The following is a 21,159-nucleotide window of genomic DNA, read 5'->3' as shown; positions in this document are numbered from 1 at the left end:
TCATTGTCATTTCATCCGCCAGCATGTTGAAGATGGATCAGTGATACTGCAGTACATTCCTACAGAAGATCAGACTGCAGATATCCTTACCAAGTCCTTGAGCCCGGCAAAGTTTCTCAAATTTAGAGGGCAGCTTGGTGTGATAGATAGCATGACCATTAAGGGAGGGTATTAGAGTATTTAATTATATTTTAGTCACCTATATTTAGTTCCTTATTTAATGGTCATTTAGCTTTTTAGTTAATTAGCTTTTAAGCTTTATTTAGCATTTAGCTTCTCCTTTTTAGTTAATTAGCTTTTAAGCTTAATTTAGCTTTTAACTCTTTAATCTTTTACTTTAACGTTATGTTCTAATTATAAAACATCGTCTTGTAACCTCTATATATACGTGTGTATATCGTTCAATGTAATCATCTGATTATTGAATCATTCATTCAATTTATTTTTCAATTTTGTCCATACTAAGATTGATTTTCCCTTATGGGGAATATTTTGACGTTTTAAATGATTTTGATGGGATTTTTAAATCCCTACTTGGATCGATTTTCCCAAGTGGCTCAAATTTTGATTTAAATTGCAATAATTTAATAAAGTGGGCCTTGTTTTAATTGTTTTTTAATAAAGCAACAATTATTTAATAAATTTAAAAAACAATTAAATGACTTGCAATAAGCATTTAATGTTTTAACCTTCTAGAAGCAAATCGGTTTCACCAAAGCAAGTATAAGAACAAGTGTTTTATCCCACATTGCTTGTGTGGTGAGATTTGATGATAAAAGTGAGTTCAAATAGAGAGAAGTCCAGCATTATTTTGTTGCTAAGTTTGCCAGGTGTCTCCATGCAAGGGCGATTTTCTCTCTTATTGGAGATTTTTGATTAAGTGTTTTGGTGGAGTGGTTGAAGACTTCTTTTATTCCTCCATTTTTCCAGCTTAGCGATTCACTCCATTGCTGCCATTGAAGTTCCTTCACTCCATTGTTTCAGATTTTCGATTTTTTGGGAGTTAGTGATTTTTCCTAGTTTGGCAACTTTGATGATTTTAGAGGACTCTTACCTCTAAGTTGGCGATTTTCTTTGGGTCTGCCATTTTTGCATGCTGTTATCAGACTGATTTGCTGCCATTGAAGACCCCTCATGCCACGATTTTGGTCAAAGTTCGCCATTTTTGGAGAAATCCACGATTTTGGTGAAAGGGTGATTTGTTGTGATGGGGTTTTGACTCCAAACTTTGATGATTTTCCTTGATGCCGCCATCCTCACTTGCTGTTCTCAGACCATTGTTGGCAGATTTTATGCAGATTGAAGACATTTTCCAGATTTAAAGGTGACGCCATAGTTGGGAAAATTCAATTTTTATTTGGCAAGTGTTTTGGGGGCATATTTTGATGAATTCCATGCATGCTTGATACTCCCACTGCTCCTTACTTGCTGTCATTCCTCAGATCTGAACTTTGACGCCATTGTTGCAGCAAGGGTGACCTCCATTGTTGGCTGTCCATCTATTTTCAGACTTAAACTTTCATTGCCAGCCAATTGTAAACTTAACGATTTACCTTTGGGAGAGTTTTCAAGTCATTTTCAGTCAATCACTTGACCATTTGAGGGCTGTTACAGGTCTGCAACTTCGCCATGGCTGCTTGTCCTCGGAAAATTTAACTCTTACCAGCCATACCATATTTTCCAGATTTGATTTGCTTTCACTGTCTAAGTTGTTTTCCATCAAATTTATGCACGTTTGAGTGATTGCAACTTGTTTTGAAAGGTTAATTTGTACAGTTGCAGGTTGTCTTCGGACTTTGTTGACCTCCATTGTTGACTTCGGAAGGTGTCGTCGGACATAATTTTGTGTGAAAACACAGTCTTCCACGCCTTTCCTTAGTCACTCTTGATCCGGTATACCCCTTTGCACTATAATTTGCACAAAATTTCTAAGTATAAGGAGGTGTTGATTTCATGAGGGTTTTGTACCCTAATCTTGTCACATTTTGTATTTAAATTGTTAAAATCTACCTAGAGTGTGGACTATTTTCCTGATTTCCATACCCTAATTGATCTAAATCATTAAGAAGACAAGAATTTTATTAAGAATGTTGTATTTTTTCCTAAGTTCTAACTTCAAGCTTCGTATAGGTGCGATGTCTAAGTCTAGATTTAAGGAAAGAAGAGAACAACAAAGAATTGTGGAGACTAGATTCTATCCAGAATCCAAGATCTCATCCAGATGGAAGGAGATTACGGATACGAACATGCATTTCCTGAGCCTGAACCTGATGCGACAACGGATGTTCAAAGTTGGAAATCAAATTCCTTCCCTAGCGTATGTAAACATTATGAAGAGTGGCATTTTTCAAGCCGCTGGATTCCCACAGTCCATACAATACAGTGAGCTTATCCTGGAATGTGCACGATGTTATGATCCTCGCTTGTCAATGATCAAGACTCCTAAGGGCGTTGTCATTGCCTACTTTGTTGAGGATGCGATTGCTGAAGTGTTTGGAATTCCACGTGGAGCAGATATGAAGAATGTAACTAAGGATGAATATGAAGATCGATACACGAAGAAAATCTCTGTGTGTAAAAATGTGGTAAATAAAGAGTGGATGATCGAGCCTAGAGGCTCCCAAGACACTCATGTAATGGTACACAGCCTAACACAGAATAAAATACCCAAGGGTACCTTATCCTCTCTTGAATAAAGTTTCCGAATGCTGAAGATATCGCGAAAAGGATCAATCGGAGAAACTTCAAGGTTCTTGTATGTAGGATCTCTACGTGTGGATAAGCTCTCTGTGGTATGATGTGATTTGCTGGAATCACAAGGGGACTTACATTTGATGATTGAACTTCTGATTTGCCTTTGAATATTGCTGGAACACAGGATCTTACTGCCTTAGATTTGAAAAAAGGAAAAAAGATGAGGGCGAGGAAAAGATCTAATCCTAACATTAAGAATGTAAGAGCAATGAATGATCTTTGATGAAATTCTAACTAAGTCTTGTTTTGACATCCCAGGACCATCTCCACAAGGTTAGTGCGATCTTCGAAGGAAAGCTTTATGATGTTCAAATCATCACTGCAGGCATAGACACCATCAGGTTGATGCATATCGATGAAGAAGCGACAATTGAAGTTAAGCTTAAGCTGAATGATTCCAGTTGACTACGCAAGGCACGTCTGCAATCAACAAACTGCTAGTAGTATGGATATACGAATTTCACCATCAATCAAGCACATTTCTTCCACTCATCTAATAACATGAAATCAAATATGAGAAGTATAGAGACCATGCAAATTGTCGAATCGACCCATAGATTTCACCATTTCTTCAATGAAGTTACAAGTCTTTTACAACAACATCTTGGCAACAATCTTTGCCTTCTCTCTCTACTCTACTGTAATTGCTATTCTATCAACTTCTAACTACTCTCTATCTACTAACTGCTTCCAACTATTTCCAACTCTCTAACTACCTTTACAAAATGAAATGCCAGGGCTTATATAGTGCCCACAATACAATTCGATGGCTCAAATCAATTTGAGATCAATGGCTAGGATTCAATAATAAAAACCCTAATTAGGGTTTGTTACAACCATTACATAACATTTAATGCTTGACCAATGATAAAATTGTATTGCTTGGACACATGTCCTCTCTAGAAAATTCCACCAATGGATAGCTAGGGTAGGTACATCGGAGTTTGTGCCACCTTCCATGAGTTAGGTACATTGAATCTGGAAATGCTGAGGTGGACCACACTGATTGGAGAAGTGATGACTAGGATGCCACCTCGTCTGACACTTGTAACTTGGTAAATATTCAACTTGATGTTGTTGAGAAGCTAGCTTTAATTAATTCATTTGGAACTATCTGCTTCTTCAACGAACCCTTGTTCTAACTTCTTGTGTCCTTGATGTGCAAGATGATTGATGTACCTCGCCTTGGAATACTGGATTGGAGAAGTCGCCCTTGATGACGTTAGTCCAAAGAAGGCCGTCCTTGTCGATGCTAGACTGGATCGAAGAAGGTCGTCTTTGTCCTTGCTTGATCGTCCTTGATCTGGCTTGATTTTCCTTGAGGAGAGTCTTCCGACTTGTAGATCTTTCGAGCTTGGAATCGCCATCTTCATACCTACACAACATTTCAAAATTAGTAATATATCTTGAAATCTAAAAATTAAACTTTAAAAGGAAGATTCAAGATTTTAATTTAGGAAACCTCATGATAAATCTTGAGTTATCATTTCCTAATTAACCATGTAATACTTAGATTTTTCCAAAAAATGTCTAAAAAAAAATCAAACCTTGAATAAGGGTGTCAAGATGATTTTGCCATACCTCTTCTTGAGAATTAACTCTAAGAAATGATGTAAAAATAGATGAATTTTGCTAGGCAAAGTGTAGATCAAAGCTCTACCTTGGATAAAATGCACCTCCTTTAGCTTGGAAAAGAACTCCACCTTCCTCTTCAAAAATCTGGAAATTTGCCTTCAAATGTCTTCAAAAAATCTGGAAATTATCCTCCAAACTAGCAAGAAATACGCCTCTCCAATAGCCTTCAAGATGAATTTCGCCCTCCAATAGCTTCTCCACACTTAGTAGAAATTCGCTCCACTCCTCTGGATTTCGCTCCTCAAATTGCTCTCCAATTTCACACTTGAAAGGATGATTGAATGATTTGAATTGTGAAACAACACCTCCAATATATAGAGCGCTCACCTTCCACCTACCCATGAGGCCGACCTTGCAAAAATAAGCCAAAAAATAAAATTTAATAGGAGAGGCCGACCTTTATAAAATATTAAAATAATACCCCAAGCACTCTCTTTTTAAATTTAATTTAATAATAATTAATTTAAAATGCCTTTACAATTAAAAATTTCGATTTTTTAAAGGCTTAAATTAATTATTAAATACCAACGCACATTTATTAAATGCAAATTTAATTAAAATATTTCAAGGATTTGGCGAATTTTGGCATTTAATACAAGTTGAAGGATATTGGCGCCTAAGCATGATGAAAATATCACTCTGTTAAGAATCTCACCTTGGTCCCTGGGAGAGGGACAGGAGCGAATACTGCAACTTGGATTGATTTTCTCCTTGGTGACTCATTCAAGTTATATTCAACGGGCAAAACATACTTCTTTTGACCTCTTCAAATCACGAAATCAGTTAAATCTTGCGAGGATAATGCAAATTCGGAATTCAAGCTCCGGTCCTTCAGTGAGGGACGGGAGCACTTTTTCATTTTTAAGCCAATTCGTCCTTTGCTAGTCTTCCAAATTATCTTCAATGGATGAATCTTGCCATCTTTCATTCATTTCAATCACACAACTTGCCTTGCCTTTGCAAGAAATTTGTATTTTTAGAAAAGAGGGACGGTCCTTCAGTGAGGGACGGAGCACTTTTGGAAAAGTGGGACGGTCCTTCAATGAGGGACGGGAGCACTTTTGACATCTTGGCGTACCCTTTTGTTCTTTAAATCTCTCAATTGCGTCCAAGGCATAAAACATCCTTCGTCCTTCCCATCCAAGTCAAGTTTTGCCATAAAATATCAAACAAATAGGAGAAACTTGAAAAAGTGGCACGGTCCTTCAGTGAGGGACGGGAGCACTTTTTGTCATTTGGGTTGATTTACTCCTTTGTAGACTGCTTAAATTATATTCAATGGACAAAACATGCCCTCCTTGATCTCTTCCAATCATAAAATTGTCTTGATCCTGCAAGAACAGTGCAAATTTGAAAATCAAGCTCCGGTCCTTCAGTGAGGGACAGGAGCGATTTTTGTCCTCAAGGCCAAATCACTACAATTTTCATCTCAAATTCCCTTTGCTAGGGAAGATTTCACCTTACTTCATGCTATGAATAAAAGTTAATGTCCAAAAAAAGGTCTAAAATCGTGCATATAATGAAAATCGCTCTGGTCCCTTGGTGAGGGACAGGAGCGCTTTCATCTTTTGTCCTTGGTCTTGACTTGGATTCGTTCGAATTTGGAGAGGAAGGTTTGCTAATGTGTTTTTCACCCTGGTCCCTGGGAGAGGGACAGGAGCGATTTTGCATTTATAAGCTCACATGTGTTTTGCTAGCTTCGAAAATTATCTTCAACGGATCGATTGCGTCTTCCTTCACCCACCTCAAACGCGAAACTTGCCTTCCTTTTACCAAAAACTTGTCTTGAGGGAAAATCACTCTGGTCCCTTGGAGAGGGACAGGAGCGGCCTGGCCTTTATGAGCTCATTTATACCTTGTTAATTTTCAAAACTATCTTCAATGGGTTGATTACGTCCTCCTTCATGCCTTTGATGTCTCAATTTGTCCAAACAAGGTCAGGAATGACTCCACTAAGCTTTTTCGCTCTGGACCCTTGGTGAGGGACATGAGCGATTCGCCTTGGATACTTGGAGAGGGACAGGAGCGCTTTTCGCTCTGGATCCTCAGTGAAGGACAGGAGCGAAATTTGACTTTTTGAACTCTCAATCAGGACAATTTTAATGGAATATAACATTAAAGTATAAGTGACATTTCCTTCTATGTTTCTTCTTTCTTATACTTTAAGTTATATTCCATATATACTTTCAGGATGTTTGAGAGTGGTTTCAGACCTCCAGGACTTATATTGCAAAATCTAGTTTTTTGAGGTTTTTCAGTTTCCAGACTTAGTCAAATTTCAAGATCAGGACATTCCAGACTTAGCCAAATTTCAGGATCAAGACATTCCAGACTTAGCCAAATTTCAAGATCAGGACTTTACTCAAGCAGGACTTGCTATCCTATTGATCTCCCCGACAGCACTCAAAAATGCAAAGGCTAACTAACAAAACCCTAAAAGACCAAAAACAAACCCTAAAAAAGCAAAAAGCAAGGGTCCCCATTTGCAATGGGGCGATGTGTGAAAACGTCACAACACGTATGTAAACATTATGAAGAGTGGTATTTTTCAAGCCGTTGGATTCCCAAAGTCCATACAATACAGTGAGCTTATCCTGGAATGTGCACGATGTTATGATCCTCGCTTGTCAATGATCAAGACTCCTAAGGGCGTTGTCATTGCCTACTTTGTTGAGGATGCGATTGCTGAAGTGTTTGGAATTCCACGTGGAGCAGATATGAAGAATGTAACTAAGGATGAATATGAAGATCGATACACGAAGAAAATCTCTGTGTGTAAAAATGTGGTAAATAAAGAGTAGATGATCGAGCCTAGAGGCTCCCAAGACACTCATGTGCACAGACTTCAAAGAGGAATATAGCGACTTAGTATTCCTACTTAACCGAGTGATGGGGATGCCACAGGGTACAATATACGATGGATGGATGTTTTATTTCATCTAGGATTGTCTTAGAGGGACATTGATAAATTGGTCTAGAATCATAAGTGACAATCTGGACTTTCAACTGAGGAATGTAGAACGGTCTAAGTCATTCGCCATGATTTCCTATTTGGTGTACCTGCTTGCACGGTTTGTTACATACGAAGGATTGATATGCAGAGGTGAAGTCGGGAATGGACAAGGACAATTCAAGAGTTATGAGTGCTATCCCTAGCTGAGCATGTACATCACGCGGATGCTGCAAGGCGAAATCCACAGGAGGTTGTCCGAGGAGGCAATAGAGTTGATAGAGAAATATGGATCGTGGTATATTCAGTTTCCCACTTTCACTTACCTTAAGATTCATGGGTTTCAATCCAAACCCTACAAGCTTCCTAGGTATCCTTCCGATAGAATGATCTTGTTGGAAGTGGTGAGACTTCCTAGCTATCCTTCCATTCAAAAAGAGAAGTATAGGACAAGCATGACATTCCCTTCAAGAAAAGAGAAAGATTTGATCCAGATAAGAAAGTTAGAAGGATCAGGGGAGAGAAGTTCATCCACAAGGTAGACATAGAAGATTATTGGGCCAACCTGATGGACAAGCAGGCAGTGAAGAGACGAACGTAGTCCAAAATGTCAGTGGATTTCATAAGTGTGGACTTTTCCTCATTCCTAATCAAGTGTTAGATGACGAGGATCATACGCATCCATAGTATGAAAATGAAATGAAGAAGGCAATCTTATTGCCTAATTGATCAGAATCAGAAGGGATAGATTTAAAGATATTGATGAGAGAGGTCTTGAGTTTCTCCCATACATGGGTGGTTATTCAAATGAATAAGTTAGTTGACATGGGCGTTTCCTTCACTTATGAAAAGATGAAACCGGAAGAGTCTACTTCTGAAGATGATCAGAGGACTATCAGTGATGTCTGGATTCATGCAGATGAAGAGAGTCAAGCTCCCAATAGAAAGAAAAACACGCCAGGAGAAGTCAACGCCAGAGGGAAGAAGATTGAGGAGGTCAAGACGAAGAAACAAAAGACTATCATTCATTCGCCTGCCATTCCTTCACCCCCTCTCACTGTCTCATCAATTAAGGAAGTTGAAATAACATAACAAAATAAGGAGACCCAGCACTGTTCCAACACAGTGATACTACCAGAGAATATTCAAGATTTACATGCCACTGTTGGCTTGATGAAGATTGTAATGATTAAACTTCATCATTAGTTGTCATTGATGAAACACATACACACACATATGTTCATACTGTCTACCGGTGTGACTTCAAAGGTGTTTATATTACAACCGGTATACTAGAGGTTTATATCTAGCCGATACATAGTGACAACCGGTATATGCATTGAGATAACCAGTGATTATACTTAACTCAGCATCAACATGAAGATCCAACGGAGATTATCAAAGGAGCATCAAAGGATAAACGGCTTATATGTTTAACTCCAACCGGTATTGATTGTTCTAACCGGTATTCATTGATTATGTGATGAGTTATCACTAGTCGTGATGAGTTATCCTTACCGACAAGTTTTGGCAGTATTTTTGTGATGCATTATGATTGTTTGACCAAATACACTACACCTAGGTAATTGTGATATGATTTCTAGAGGCCGACATGAAATCTAAATGTCTATATATTGACATCACAATGAATTATTTTGTATGAGCGAAGGAGATATGTTATGTGCAAAAGCAGAAATATTAAGTTGCAGAGTATGATGGTAAAGAAGTGTTGAGTGCGCAGAAGAGGATCTATCCAAGCAAGATTGTGCTATTACTAGATCACACTACCTATTGTTTTCTAATCATTGCAACAGTCAAATCCCCTAACCGAGTAAGCTCTAACAAGCTTCATTGTACAAATCCTCCAACCAGGTGATCCATTAGTTTGGATTCAAAAATCCTCCAACCAGGTGATCCATTAGTTTGGATTCAAAAATCCTCCACTGAGGTTACTCCTTACAAGGTACTACCTTTTACAGGGTATAGCTTTCAACTAAGCTTTGGGATCTTTAACAAGATTCGCTCCTAGCAGAGCACTTTGTAGACCTTAACCAGTCAGTTATCTATTACTGCAGATAGTTAACTTATGAGTCCCATCTCACTGTGGTTTTTACCTATTTGGGTTTTCCACGTATAAACACTTGTGTTATGGTGGATGTTATACTTATTGTGGATGTTGTTATATCATTTTGGATTGCATGCATATTGTTTAACAAACTTGTTAAGTATTTCTACCGGTCAGTGTTTAAAGTAGTTTTGTTTTTGGTGTCACTGATAGTCCTATTTCCTACCGGGAATAGGTGATCTTGAATGGTCTAAGGATCTACCGATATCTGCCCAGATTAAGAACGGCATCAAAGCCGTGAAGAACACCTTCTCTGCTGCCATGAATAATATTTCAATGAATTTCAGAAGAAAATGAGTATGAGAGTAAGATTGCCTGGGGATGTGGTAAAACACTTCGCTAAGGACATTATTTTCACAGTTACCATTGATTTCTGTTTGATGGAGGCTATTGAACCTAGAGAAGAAGAAATGGAAGACATGAGTTATGAGGTCAACTATGACTTATTGATCGGTTATGCCAATAACCTGTTGGCATCTCCAATGGACAAAAAGAAGGCAAGATTGGATACAGTTGAAGTTCAAACTACAACAGTTGAAACCAGTATTGTTCCATCCATAAGTGGTAAAGGTAAAGGTAAGAAGAAGAAGGTTGAGCAAGCATCTCCGGTAATAAAAAGTACAAGAGTGACACGAAGTGTCCAAACCAAAAAGGAACCCATGCTGCATCAAAGAAAAGAGGTCGGAAATTAATTCTCCAAGCAAAATCTGAAGGAACTGATATTGAGGAGGAACCCAAGAAAATGAACGCAACCGGTAAAGCAGCTAATCAAGTGAAAGAAGTGCCAAAGGCAACTGTGCCCTTTGATATCTCAACTTACAAGCCTAACACTACCTTTGAGAGGACAATGAAGACATTAGGAAGAAACAGATTTGATAATGTCAAAGATCATTTTGATTCGTTCAATGAAGATGAAAAGGAACAAATTATTCAACAGGTAATCAATTATTTGTGCCATTATAATAGATTACCTCATGATCTTGAAAAGGATATCTCTAATTCCTTGTATACTATTCTTTTGAATAAATGGGAGGAAGCAATAAAGAAAGAAAAAGAAATCATAGATGATGTATTTGTACAATATTTTCTTGAGTTGTCAAAGGATGAGCTGAATGAATTGGTTGATAAGTACAAAGTTCATTTTGCTTACAAAACAAGAAGATTGAAGTTGATTAGTGGAAAGGTGCAACCTATTGAGACTGAGACTCATCAGATTGCTCGTAATATCCAACAAATGGAAGATCTTATACATTCCTCTAAGGATGAGCAAGATACTGTTGATCAACCTGAAATGGATGAGGAAGAAATTGTACAAGTTGATGTTGTCTATCTTGTCAAGAAGAAGGATGACACTATTGTCCAACGAGTCATGCTTGTTGATGAGATTGAGGATGCTATAGATCTATCTGGAGACATTACTGCACCAGATATGCAACAACCTGAAATCACTGAATCATAGGTTACTTCAGTTGAGAAACCGGCAACTCAACCAAGAGTGGATATTCCACCAGCAAAGGAACCACCAGTGAAACCCCAACTGCCATCGATTTCACAAGACATCCAAAAGAAATCCGATGAAAAAGTTGATACACAGATTTCTGAATAGGAAACGGAGAAAGAACAAGAAAAAAAAGAGATTGTTAAGGTAACATCTTCTGAACCGGTAACATCATTAGTTTTACAGCAAACTGATGAAGATGATGATGACTCATTAGGCATCTCAGGGCCTATAATTGTTGATAATATGAGTGCATCTGAAATGTTGAAGATGGCAACTGTCGTGCAATCTAGGGCACATAAGAAGACACTCAAAGCATAGAGAATGGAAGCTGAAACCATTCAGAATGATGTGGATATTCTGACAAGTCTACTACCGGAAACTGCTACATGGCATTTGACAACACCTATTAGCAAACTTGGTCAATTAGTTGCTGATGCATCTGACCAAATTAAGTCCCTAGAAGAAGTAATGCAAACATATGCTGAGAAGAGTTACAGGAAGAAGCGTGGAGAGCAACTTATGAAAGAAATTGATACAAGAAAAATTGTTGCATCTTTTAATAAAGATTTATTAAGAAAAGCTATTGAAAAAGGAGGGAAATATCTTGCTTCTACTTCTAATGTTACATTCTTTTATTCTGATATCAATACCAGGCGAACTGAAACAGAGCAAGAGTTAGAGAAGATATGCAATGCATATGTACCACTTCAAGATTCTATTTTTGCTTTTAGCAAATCTATGGATGATTTGCAAAACAGGTTAGATACCTATAATCTTGAAAAAGAAAAAAGACTTTGGTCACTGAAGGAATTGAATAGTCTACTCACATCCCAAGTGGACATACTGCAAAGAACCTACAAGAATGCAGAAGCTATGTTGGCTACTCTGGAAACCTGTACACTTGATTCAATGGAAGAGTTCCATATTCAGATTATGTCTACACTTGAGTTCACTGAGAACTTGTTGGAGACATGGGAACAGGCTTTATCTCAATTGAAAAGAAACTTTAATGCTATTTTTATGAGACTAGCAATGCATGAATCTTGATTCAGTTTTTCAAGTTTTTGTATATGTAAAACATTTTGATACAAACTTTTCTATATATATATATATATATTTTGCTTTTCAATTTGGCATTGTTGTCAAAGGGGGAGTAGAAATATGTATGTGTTGTGAAAATTTTGTATGATGTATGTAGTAAGGGGGAGTATATGTATATGTATATGTATATGTATATGTGTATAAAAAAAAAATTGTAAGCACACTTAGCGGTACTACTATAAAATTTTCTAACTATTGCCATCAATGCCAAAGGGAGACTGTTGGCTTGATGATGATTGTAATGATTGAACTTCGTCATATGTTGTCATTGATGAAACACATACACACATATGTTCATATTGTCTATCGGTGTGACTTCAAAGGTGTTTATATTACAACCGGTATAGTAGAGGTTTATGTCTAACCGGTACATGGTGACAACCGGTATATGCATGGAGATAACCAATGATTATACTTAACTCGGCATCAACATGAAGATCCAGCGGAGATTATCAAAGGAGCATCAAAGGAGAAACGGCTTATATGTTTAACTCCAACCGGTATTGACTGTTCCAACCGGTATTCATTGATTATGTGATGAGTTATCCTTACCGACAAGTTTTGGCGATATTTTGTGATGTGTTATGATTGTTTGACCAGATACACTACACCTAGGTAATTGTGATATGATTTCTAGAGGTCGACATGAAATCTAAATGTCTATATATTGACATCACGATGAATTATTTTGTATGAGCGAAGGAGATATGTCATGTGCAAAGGAAGAAGTATTAAGTTATAGAGTATGATGGTAAAGAAGTGTTGAGTGCGCAGAAGAGGATCTATCCAAGCAAGATTGTGCTAATACTAGATCACACTACTTGTTGTTTTCTAATCATTGCAATAGTCAAATCCCCTAACCGGGTAAGCTCTAACAAGCTTCATTGTACAAATCCTCCAACCAGGTGATCCATTAGTTTGGATTCAGAAATCCTCCACCGAGGTTACTCCTTACAGGGTACTACCTTTTACAGGGTATAGCTTTCAACTAAGCTTTGGGATCTTTAACATGATTCGCTCCTAGCAGAGCACTTTGTAGACCTTAACCAGTCAGTTATCTATTACTGCAGATAGTTAACTTGTGAGTCCCATCTCACCGTGGTTTTTACCTATTTGGGTTTTCCACATATAAACACTTGTGTTATGGTGGATGTTATACTTATTGTGGATGTTGTTATATCATTTTGGATTACATGCATATTGTTTAACAAACTTGTTAAGTATTTCTACCGGTCAGTGTTTAAAGTAATTTTGTTTTTGGTGTCAATGATTCACCCCCCCTCTCAGTGCTTTACAAGTCCATTAGCCACAGCGACATCTGCCCCACCAAATGAGAATGATGATCAGTCGGGATCCCCTACTGTCCTTTTGGAAGTAAGTTTGGGAAATGAGATATATGATTTGACCAGGAATAATCCTGATGATGATGATGATGATGTTATCTCGGCATTGAGAGGACTTCATCGATATATGTGTCTCGATGATGGTATGGAGATGGTCGCTATTCCTGATTGGCTGATGAAAAGTATGGAAAAGAGTAAGAAGATGATAGAGGTACAGCTTATTGATAACATTGATGACTACCTAGCTAGAAGCAATAAGGAGAAAGAACCCAAGAGAGATGAGACAAGAATGCGGATTGCGAAAGTGGTTGTTCCTATTGGAGGTGTGACGGCGGACATTGCTACTCCTATGGATTTCCAAATTACTTCAATTGCCCTCGATCGTACTATAAGAGAGCAAGAGTTTCAAGAGGTTGGTGATAACCTTAGAGCGATCAGTGCAAGATTGGATAGAGAGATTGAAGAGAAGGAGAAGTACGGAGAAGAGAATATCAAACTTAGAGAGTATATTAGGGAGATAAGGCGTAAGAATCCCACCCTTATTTCCCCTATTGCAGTTGATCAAGGACTACATTCACACTATGAGGCAGCGAAAGATACACTCTCAGAGGTGGAGAAGTGGATTGAAAGTGCAAGAAAACAGTCAAATGATTTCCTTACTCAGTTTGTCCAGGCATATGATAGGACAACAAGGCTCATGTTTAGAATCCAGTATTTGGAGGGAGTTTGGGAAGATTTTCGGCCTATCTAGGAGAAGGCTATTCCACGCCTCAAAGCTTTGAAGAAGATTCCCAAGTCTGCGTTGATCAATGAGAGCATTATGTATAGTGGAGATAGGTACGATTTCCGTGGCTGGTATTGTTTATTGGTCGTGAAGAAATCAACTTATGAGAACGCCCAGCTGAGTTGTAAAGAGATGGAAGGATTGATTCAAGACATTCAAATGAAAATCCTTGCCTCAATTGAGGAGTTATTGGGTGTTGATGTTAGTGATGCTAGTGGTTTACACTTAGCCGAATTAAGAGAAAAAATGAAACTTATGTATTTTTGTCAACTGGACTCTTTGAAGAAGAGTCAAATGGATGATTTGGTCTCTTTGTTGATTCATGTTCATAGTTCGCAAAAGCTCATACCAGATTGGGAGAACGCTTTGGACGCTTGCTCGGATTCATTGGATGTGATTGATTTGCAACAAGATACCTTAACTAGCATTTCCATGGAGGAGTTAGATTTTGTATTGGCTAGATTCTTGGAGTATGCTAGGAGAGAGAGAGAGAGATGCAGGGAGGAATCTTCTAGAAGATCCCCTATTTGATGATTAGGTATCTTTCTATTGGGCCATATGTTGGTGGCGCCATTTTTTATGTAAACCCTAATTAGGGCAATTCTAGGGTTTTGTTGGCATGATCTTGGCCCTTGATTTAGTTTTAATCTTGGCCATCCATTTTGTATGAGACTCTATATATACCTCCTTGTCTCTCATTTGTAAGAGAGTTTTTGTAGAATTGTTGGTATATACTGCAGCTATTTGAATCTAAATCATTGCTCAATTGTTGGTGATTTTGCTCTTCAAATGTTGTCTTTGCATTCATGGTTCTCAATTCCTCCAAGTTAGATTAGAATTTTAGATTAGAATTTATTTTTCATATTTATTAGGTTGAGTGAAAGATTTGTTGAATATATTTGTGTGGAATCCTTAATCCATACCACTAGCCTCTTGCCGCTGGTAAGTGCGCCTTGTGTGGTCAACTAGAAATTTGAGTAAGCTTAACTTTATTACGCGTCCCTTGACACGCATCAACTTGGATGGTGTCAACATTTGATGGTAATAGTCTAAAAATCCTTGAGTATACCTTACACGATTGCACTAAGCTTGTGTCAATACCTGTTTGTGAGACCCTACTTGGTTTGGTTCCGCTACACTTGTTCATCATTTCCTACATTCCTAGGCCTAGAATAGATTTCCTAAACCCTATTCCTTTTGCCCATTTTTTAGTAAGAATTAAGTCCAGAACTACATTGCTAAATCCTAAGTTGTCAGCACACCTATTCCACATATTTCATGATCAAAGAAGATAATCCTAACATTTGTGTAAGTCCCCAAGTGAACACAGCAATTCACGTCAACCATTGAGTTACCCACTCGTCAAGACCTAACATGTAGAAACCTTGGAATCATTTTAGGTGATCTTACCCTTAGCATCTGAGGTGATTTTGTTAAAGAGAGGGTAAATTACTTTGGTATTTTATTCTGAAATGTTATGTGTGTAAAACACACATCAACATGGTGCAAACAGATATATTCAGTTCCAGATTCCATAATATTCTGATTTAGTATTATTACAAGTAATTGCATTTGTTTAAGGCGCCCAGCTGGAGATATTGATGTGTGAAGAAATGCAGATTTAGAACAGTCATTGGTTATGTTCAGAAATCTATTTAAAGGTGCAAAAATCAAGGCAGATTTACCTTCAGTTCTGCCCTAATTTGCAAGAGGTCAAAATTGTCCCAGTTAAATGGCAGGAATTCTATTTAGTTTGCAAACCATGTGTGAAATCTAAGTTTAACAGTAATGCCCTGTGTATGAATGATCCACTTTTTTGAAGCACTGTGGCTGATGACAAAAATGCAGATTTAGAGACATCTATACTCTCTTTATATTCAGAATCATTCGCAGACTTCTATACTGTATGGCAGCCTTTCATGACAATAAACAAGGTCAGATTTGGATTGTTTAAACAACTTTGTTTCAGAATTATAGTTGCAGATTTCAATCTCAGAATTTTATCTTGTCTCTCATTAATGAATGTATGTCATTAATACCAAAATTGCAAAAGAAAACCTCTTAACCTAAGGAAGCATGCAAAGTGTTTGACAAAATGGGTATGGGGAAGAATGCATGATCTTTTGGTGATAGTTTAGAGGTTCTTACACTTGTGTAATATGATTACATATAAGAATCATTATTATCTATAAAATTATGATAAAGATCACATCTTTGTATGGGTATGGATGACATTACTTTACCATACACGGTGAAAGATAAATGTTTATAATGCCAACTAACACGATATAGTCCATATATCACTTAAACTTGACATAGTCAAGGAATGATTCCATTAAGGAAGCTATGGTGATAAAACTTTGATTCCATCCAACGCAATCCTAGATCCTCTTGGTTAAACTGTAAAATGGTTACCAATAAGATAGAATTATGACCTCAAATTGATTAGTGCTGTACTCTATATGTTTTTGTAAACTGTGTGATCATTATGATATGCCATTACATGATTGAAAAAGTCGTAGACTGAAATATAACAATCATATTTAGCAGCAATATAGTTGGTTTATAACTTGCATAAATTAATTGTTTCTATTTCTATTGATAATAGTTTATTCTGATGATGAAATTTGTTCCAATGGAATGTCCTTGTACATGATTGTTGAAGGGCATTTTGATTAACAAATTTTTGGGGGTCCTAATATCATGAAGCAATATGATTATGATATTTTAGTATCGCTAAATCGTGTTGTTGTATGATATCATATTCTAAGCCTAAATAAACTCTATGCTGGCAACAATATGATGTACCTAGATTTTGACTATGTGAAAGCTATTGGATCATTACCTTCACAAGAATGCATACTATTACTGGATAGTTATTTGTCGATGCATCAATTATAACAATTCTAGTAGATTGTGGTGAAAAATATTGTTTTGAGTTCCTCGAATGTCGACTATTGCATATGGGACCTATTAACTATTTTATATGTATTACATTTATTAAGAATACTTATAAGTTACTACCATTATATCAAGCTGTGACTGAATTTGTTTTTTGAAATGAGTTGTTTAAATTCTCATTGATTTGTTAGGGTTAACCAATATGCTTGGTCTCAAGGCCTTGTCAAGGAAGCAAGGTTGCCAGTTCTGTTTCGGGCTCGGGCTTGGGTTCGATGGTTCAGTTCTTGGGTTCGAGCAAAAAAAATTTGTGAGGTTGGGTTTGTCATAAAAACACATATAAAAATTATATATATATTGAAGGGCACACAATATACCGAGAGGTGGACAAGTGAATCAATATATCTAATTTTCACTTAATGCTCAACATTAATTACCATAAATGACTTATCAATTCAAATCTCTAAATTAGATTCACTTAAGCATCCCAGTAACACAGCAAGCACATGTAAAACAATGCACATTCACACAATGGACACCACATATATGTGGAAACCCGGTATGGGAAAAAACACAATGAGAATAGCTGCTTGGATCTACTATCAAAATCCAGCCTCACAAATAATGAATCACTTACATAGATAGAGTAGGCACCAACCTACTAGAGACAACAATCCCTTTATGTATTGTGAGCACCAACCTACTAGAGACACCAATCTCAAATGCCTAGATCTGAGCAACAACTCAATAGCTAGGACCTCAATCTCAACAATATGAATGATATAGTTTTAGGACCTTCAGCATGCTACAACTTGCCTCTGATCAGCTTCAACTCCCTCACCTCTAATACTTAAGATATTCTGATAATGGTGCACTTGAATCAGTAACTCATACTCTGTCTCATTCTTCAACTCGCATAATATGAACTTGTATCCCCATAAATACATTGAAATCATCACAAATACACATGAAATGAATTTTAGACACTCATATATGTGTCACAACTACAATTTACAATTACAAGCCAGCCACACAACTTTCCTTCATCAAACGTGTAATAGGCCAGGTCCTGATTAGCCAATACACATATCAATACACAAGAACATGCCACACGCTTCTCAAGGAAGCTTAAGTAAGTCCTAAAGATTGTACACGTGCAATCTCTAACAGAAGCACACACTACATTCCATCCGCAAGTTGGCCAAAATAGATGTGTAATAGGTCTGACCCAAAAGCTTATACACAATTCCACTTAAGGAAGCACATCGTGCAGATCCTACTGAGGATCAATCTGATCATAAGGATCATTGACCCTAAATTTCCGGCAACATATACTCAAAACACTTGCCACACCATTCTGGTACACAAACAGGGTCTGTCAGCAACACAATAACAGACTAGTGAAACAAACACTATCTTCCACCACAGCATAATAAATGAATCCAGATATTATTTTTATTTTCTTGTTGCTTAAGGATGGGTGTGAGAATGTTTTATGGCAGGGGCATGACTTTCATCAATAATATGTCAATAGGCTTTCATTGCCTTCCTTATCACCCAACCCCATAAGGCTTGCAAACTTTCTTTCTACTCTTTAGTAATTGCAACAAGAGCTTATGAGTCTAGATGTGCAATTTCTTTACTAAGTGCAGCTTATAACATGGTAGTTGAAGCAACTGAGTCTATAGGGCCCACAAGAGGATTCACATAAGAAGTGTGCCACTTGAGCTTTCAGCTCTTCCTTAGTGTTCTCATCCTTCTACATTCACTTCAAAATTGCAGTGACAGCTTGTTGTAGGGATTGCTTCTCTCCTTGTCTTATTAGCTTCCCAAGTCCACATTTTGGAATTGATAATCTTCAGGCTGCATATGCCTCACGCTTGTCAACTGTAGGTATAGCTATCTGCGCTATTTGATGGCCTTGTTCATCCATAGGTAATGAAGAGAGCCTTCTGGCTCTTTTTCTCCTACTATTAGGAGTCTTGAATGCTTCAGTTATGATTGTGAAATCTTCTCCCTCTGTTTGGACATATGTCCTTTTCCATTTTTGGTGTCTAATTTCTCATGCATATTCAAGTTTGTCCTACTCACCTCTAACTTTATTTTTTGCCACTTGCAAAGCTGCTACAAGTAATCTTCACCACTACCAATTATGTAACCTTCTAATTGGCTGCAACAAGCAAGTCATCACATGAGTTGGTCGCCGCTTGCTCAACAACACAATCGGGTTCGTCCCAGAGGGCAAGACAAATTCCCATGACTGGCCCTTGCCATTTCACCATGGAGAAATGTTTCTCAAACTTAGACTTCACTTGATGTCCTAGATACACAACCTTAGGAAGAAGACAATGTTCTCACTAGTGAGGATCCATCTCATGGAAAAGGCTTGCCTAGAAGACGATGGGGTGAATTGAATAAGCAAGAACCACCCTTGCTCAAACTTCATAGCTTTAGATACTTAGATTTTTATCATACATGTTATTTGATTTTGTGAAATTGTGAATGGTTGTTTCCTTTTGGAGGCTGCATTTCTTAGTGGTGCTTGTTTCCTTTTTGGGGCTATGTGATACTTTATTTCACAAATTGACCCTACATGACTTTGGGACATCAATATTTTTTGAAGATGGATTGTACTTACAACCTATGATTTATATATGGTTCTATTTATCCAAAAAAAATAACAATAATAAATACTAAGATAGAAGAATTACAAGACAAACAAATAAGTAGATAAGCACACATGTTGACAGTTTGAAAAGGAAATGGTAAAGCAAGTTCACTATCTTGGTGAGCCGTAGGTTCATGTACCCAAGAAATTCTATGTAAATGGACTGACCTGCACACAAGCTTGTCTTTATATGTGGGTTCCCACCCTAAAAAAAAACTACATGCAGATGTCAAGATAATCATTCAAACTCGGAACCCAAGAGCATACTTCTCATATTAAAGTGTTCCTAATCAAACGGCCAACCTTGAGTCCAAGTTCAACTGAATTTGGTGAGATTGTATTTATTTGACTAATTTGACAAGAGTTTTGAACTTAATTGTGATCAACTAAATGGTTTAATTTAGATTTAGATTTTAATATCTGCAAGTGGCAAGAATAGTCAATGGAACAGAAGGAAACTAGATTGATCATCTAATACATCACTAGTAAAATGAAGTACAATTATGGGAGAACAACATAAAGTAGATTTGAACTCTAAAGAAACAAAATTTTGAGGTAACGAATACGATGACTTAAGTACCAATCCATCAATACAGTAGCCTTCATCCTTGTCATTTGAAGTTTGGGGGAAAAAACACTATAGATAAAATTGGCAGTCATTTATTATTGGGGTTGACAAGTAAATAAATATATTGAGGCCGAAAAAAATCTAAATAAAAAACCAGATTGTCATATGGGATAAGCTTAAGAGGAAAAAGCATAAAAGACTTCAAACACGGAGTCTAATTTCAAATCAATGAGGCATCTTATAGAATTGGATAAAACAGCATACCCAACTTGCTGCGTCTAGTTTACCCAACAGATGAAGAATTGACCAACCAAAAACAAGGAAATATCAATTTCATTAGGCACATGAAAGAAACACATGCTTAAAAAACAAACATGTAGTAGAAAAAGTTCCAGTGTCTTTACTCTAGTCCTGTAACTCTTCGTACCATCTCTACACAAGGTGAAACAACCTGATCACACTCCACACATTTCTGCACATCCTCAATAACTCTGGCAGTTGAAACCACGCCATTCTCCTCTGCATTTGAATTTATCTGAAACCTGTTCAAAATCACAGGATCTTTAAGGCACTGTGTGATCTGCTGCTTGTTCAACCCAAATAAATTCTCCAACAGAAACCTGCAGAGAAGACAGGGAGGTAACCCGGAGTCGTTACTTAGGTTCAAAATCTCATCCCCTGCAATGTACCTGGCCATAAAAAACACGGACAGAATTCTGGAAATTAGAAACTCTGACACTGATCTCAGAAGCGTGCAATCGAAACTAAAAAACTTTGAAAGCAAAAAGCTTTCAATTAGGTTAAATAATTTTTAATAGAAGAGGGTTAAGGT

General features: G+C 37.3%; 1 protein-coding gene across 4 annotated transcripts in view; it reads right to left on the bottom strand.

The window, feature by feature from the left end:
* Positions 1-21,159, bottom strand: part of LOC131076795 (uncharacterized) — a 64,748-nt gene that overhangs the window by 42,493 nt on the left and 1,096 nt on the right. For 2 of the 4 annotated variants that reach the window (XM_058014126.2, XM_058014124.2), the window contains exon 2: positions 20,732-21,016. In XM_058014126.2, the coding sequence (XP_057870109.2) occupies positions 20,732-21,016 (285 nt within the window). Of the gene's footprint in view, positions 1-3,933; positions 4,130-4,414; positions 4,741-20,731; positions 21,017-21,159 lie in introns of all 4 variants that reach the window. The other 2 variants (XR_009113488.2, XM_058014125.2) reach the window with 2 other exon arrangements.

Source organism: Cryptomeria japonica, chromosome 11 (assembly GCF_030272615.1).
Source record: "Cryptomeria japonica chromosome 11, Sugi_1.0, whole genome shotgun sequence".
Classification (NCBI taxonomy): Eukaryota; Viridiplantae; Streptophyta; class Pinopsida; order Cupressales; family Cupressaceae; genus Cryptomeria; species Cryptomeria japonica.
The sequence above is the reverse complement of the archived record's forward strand: the minus strand, read 5'-3'. Positions and strand labels throughout refer to the sequence as shown.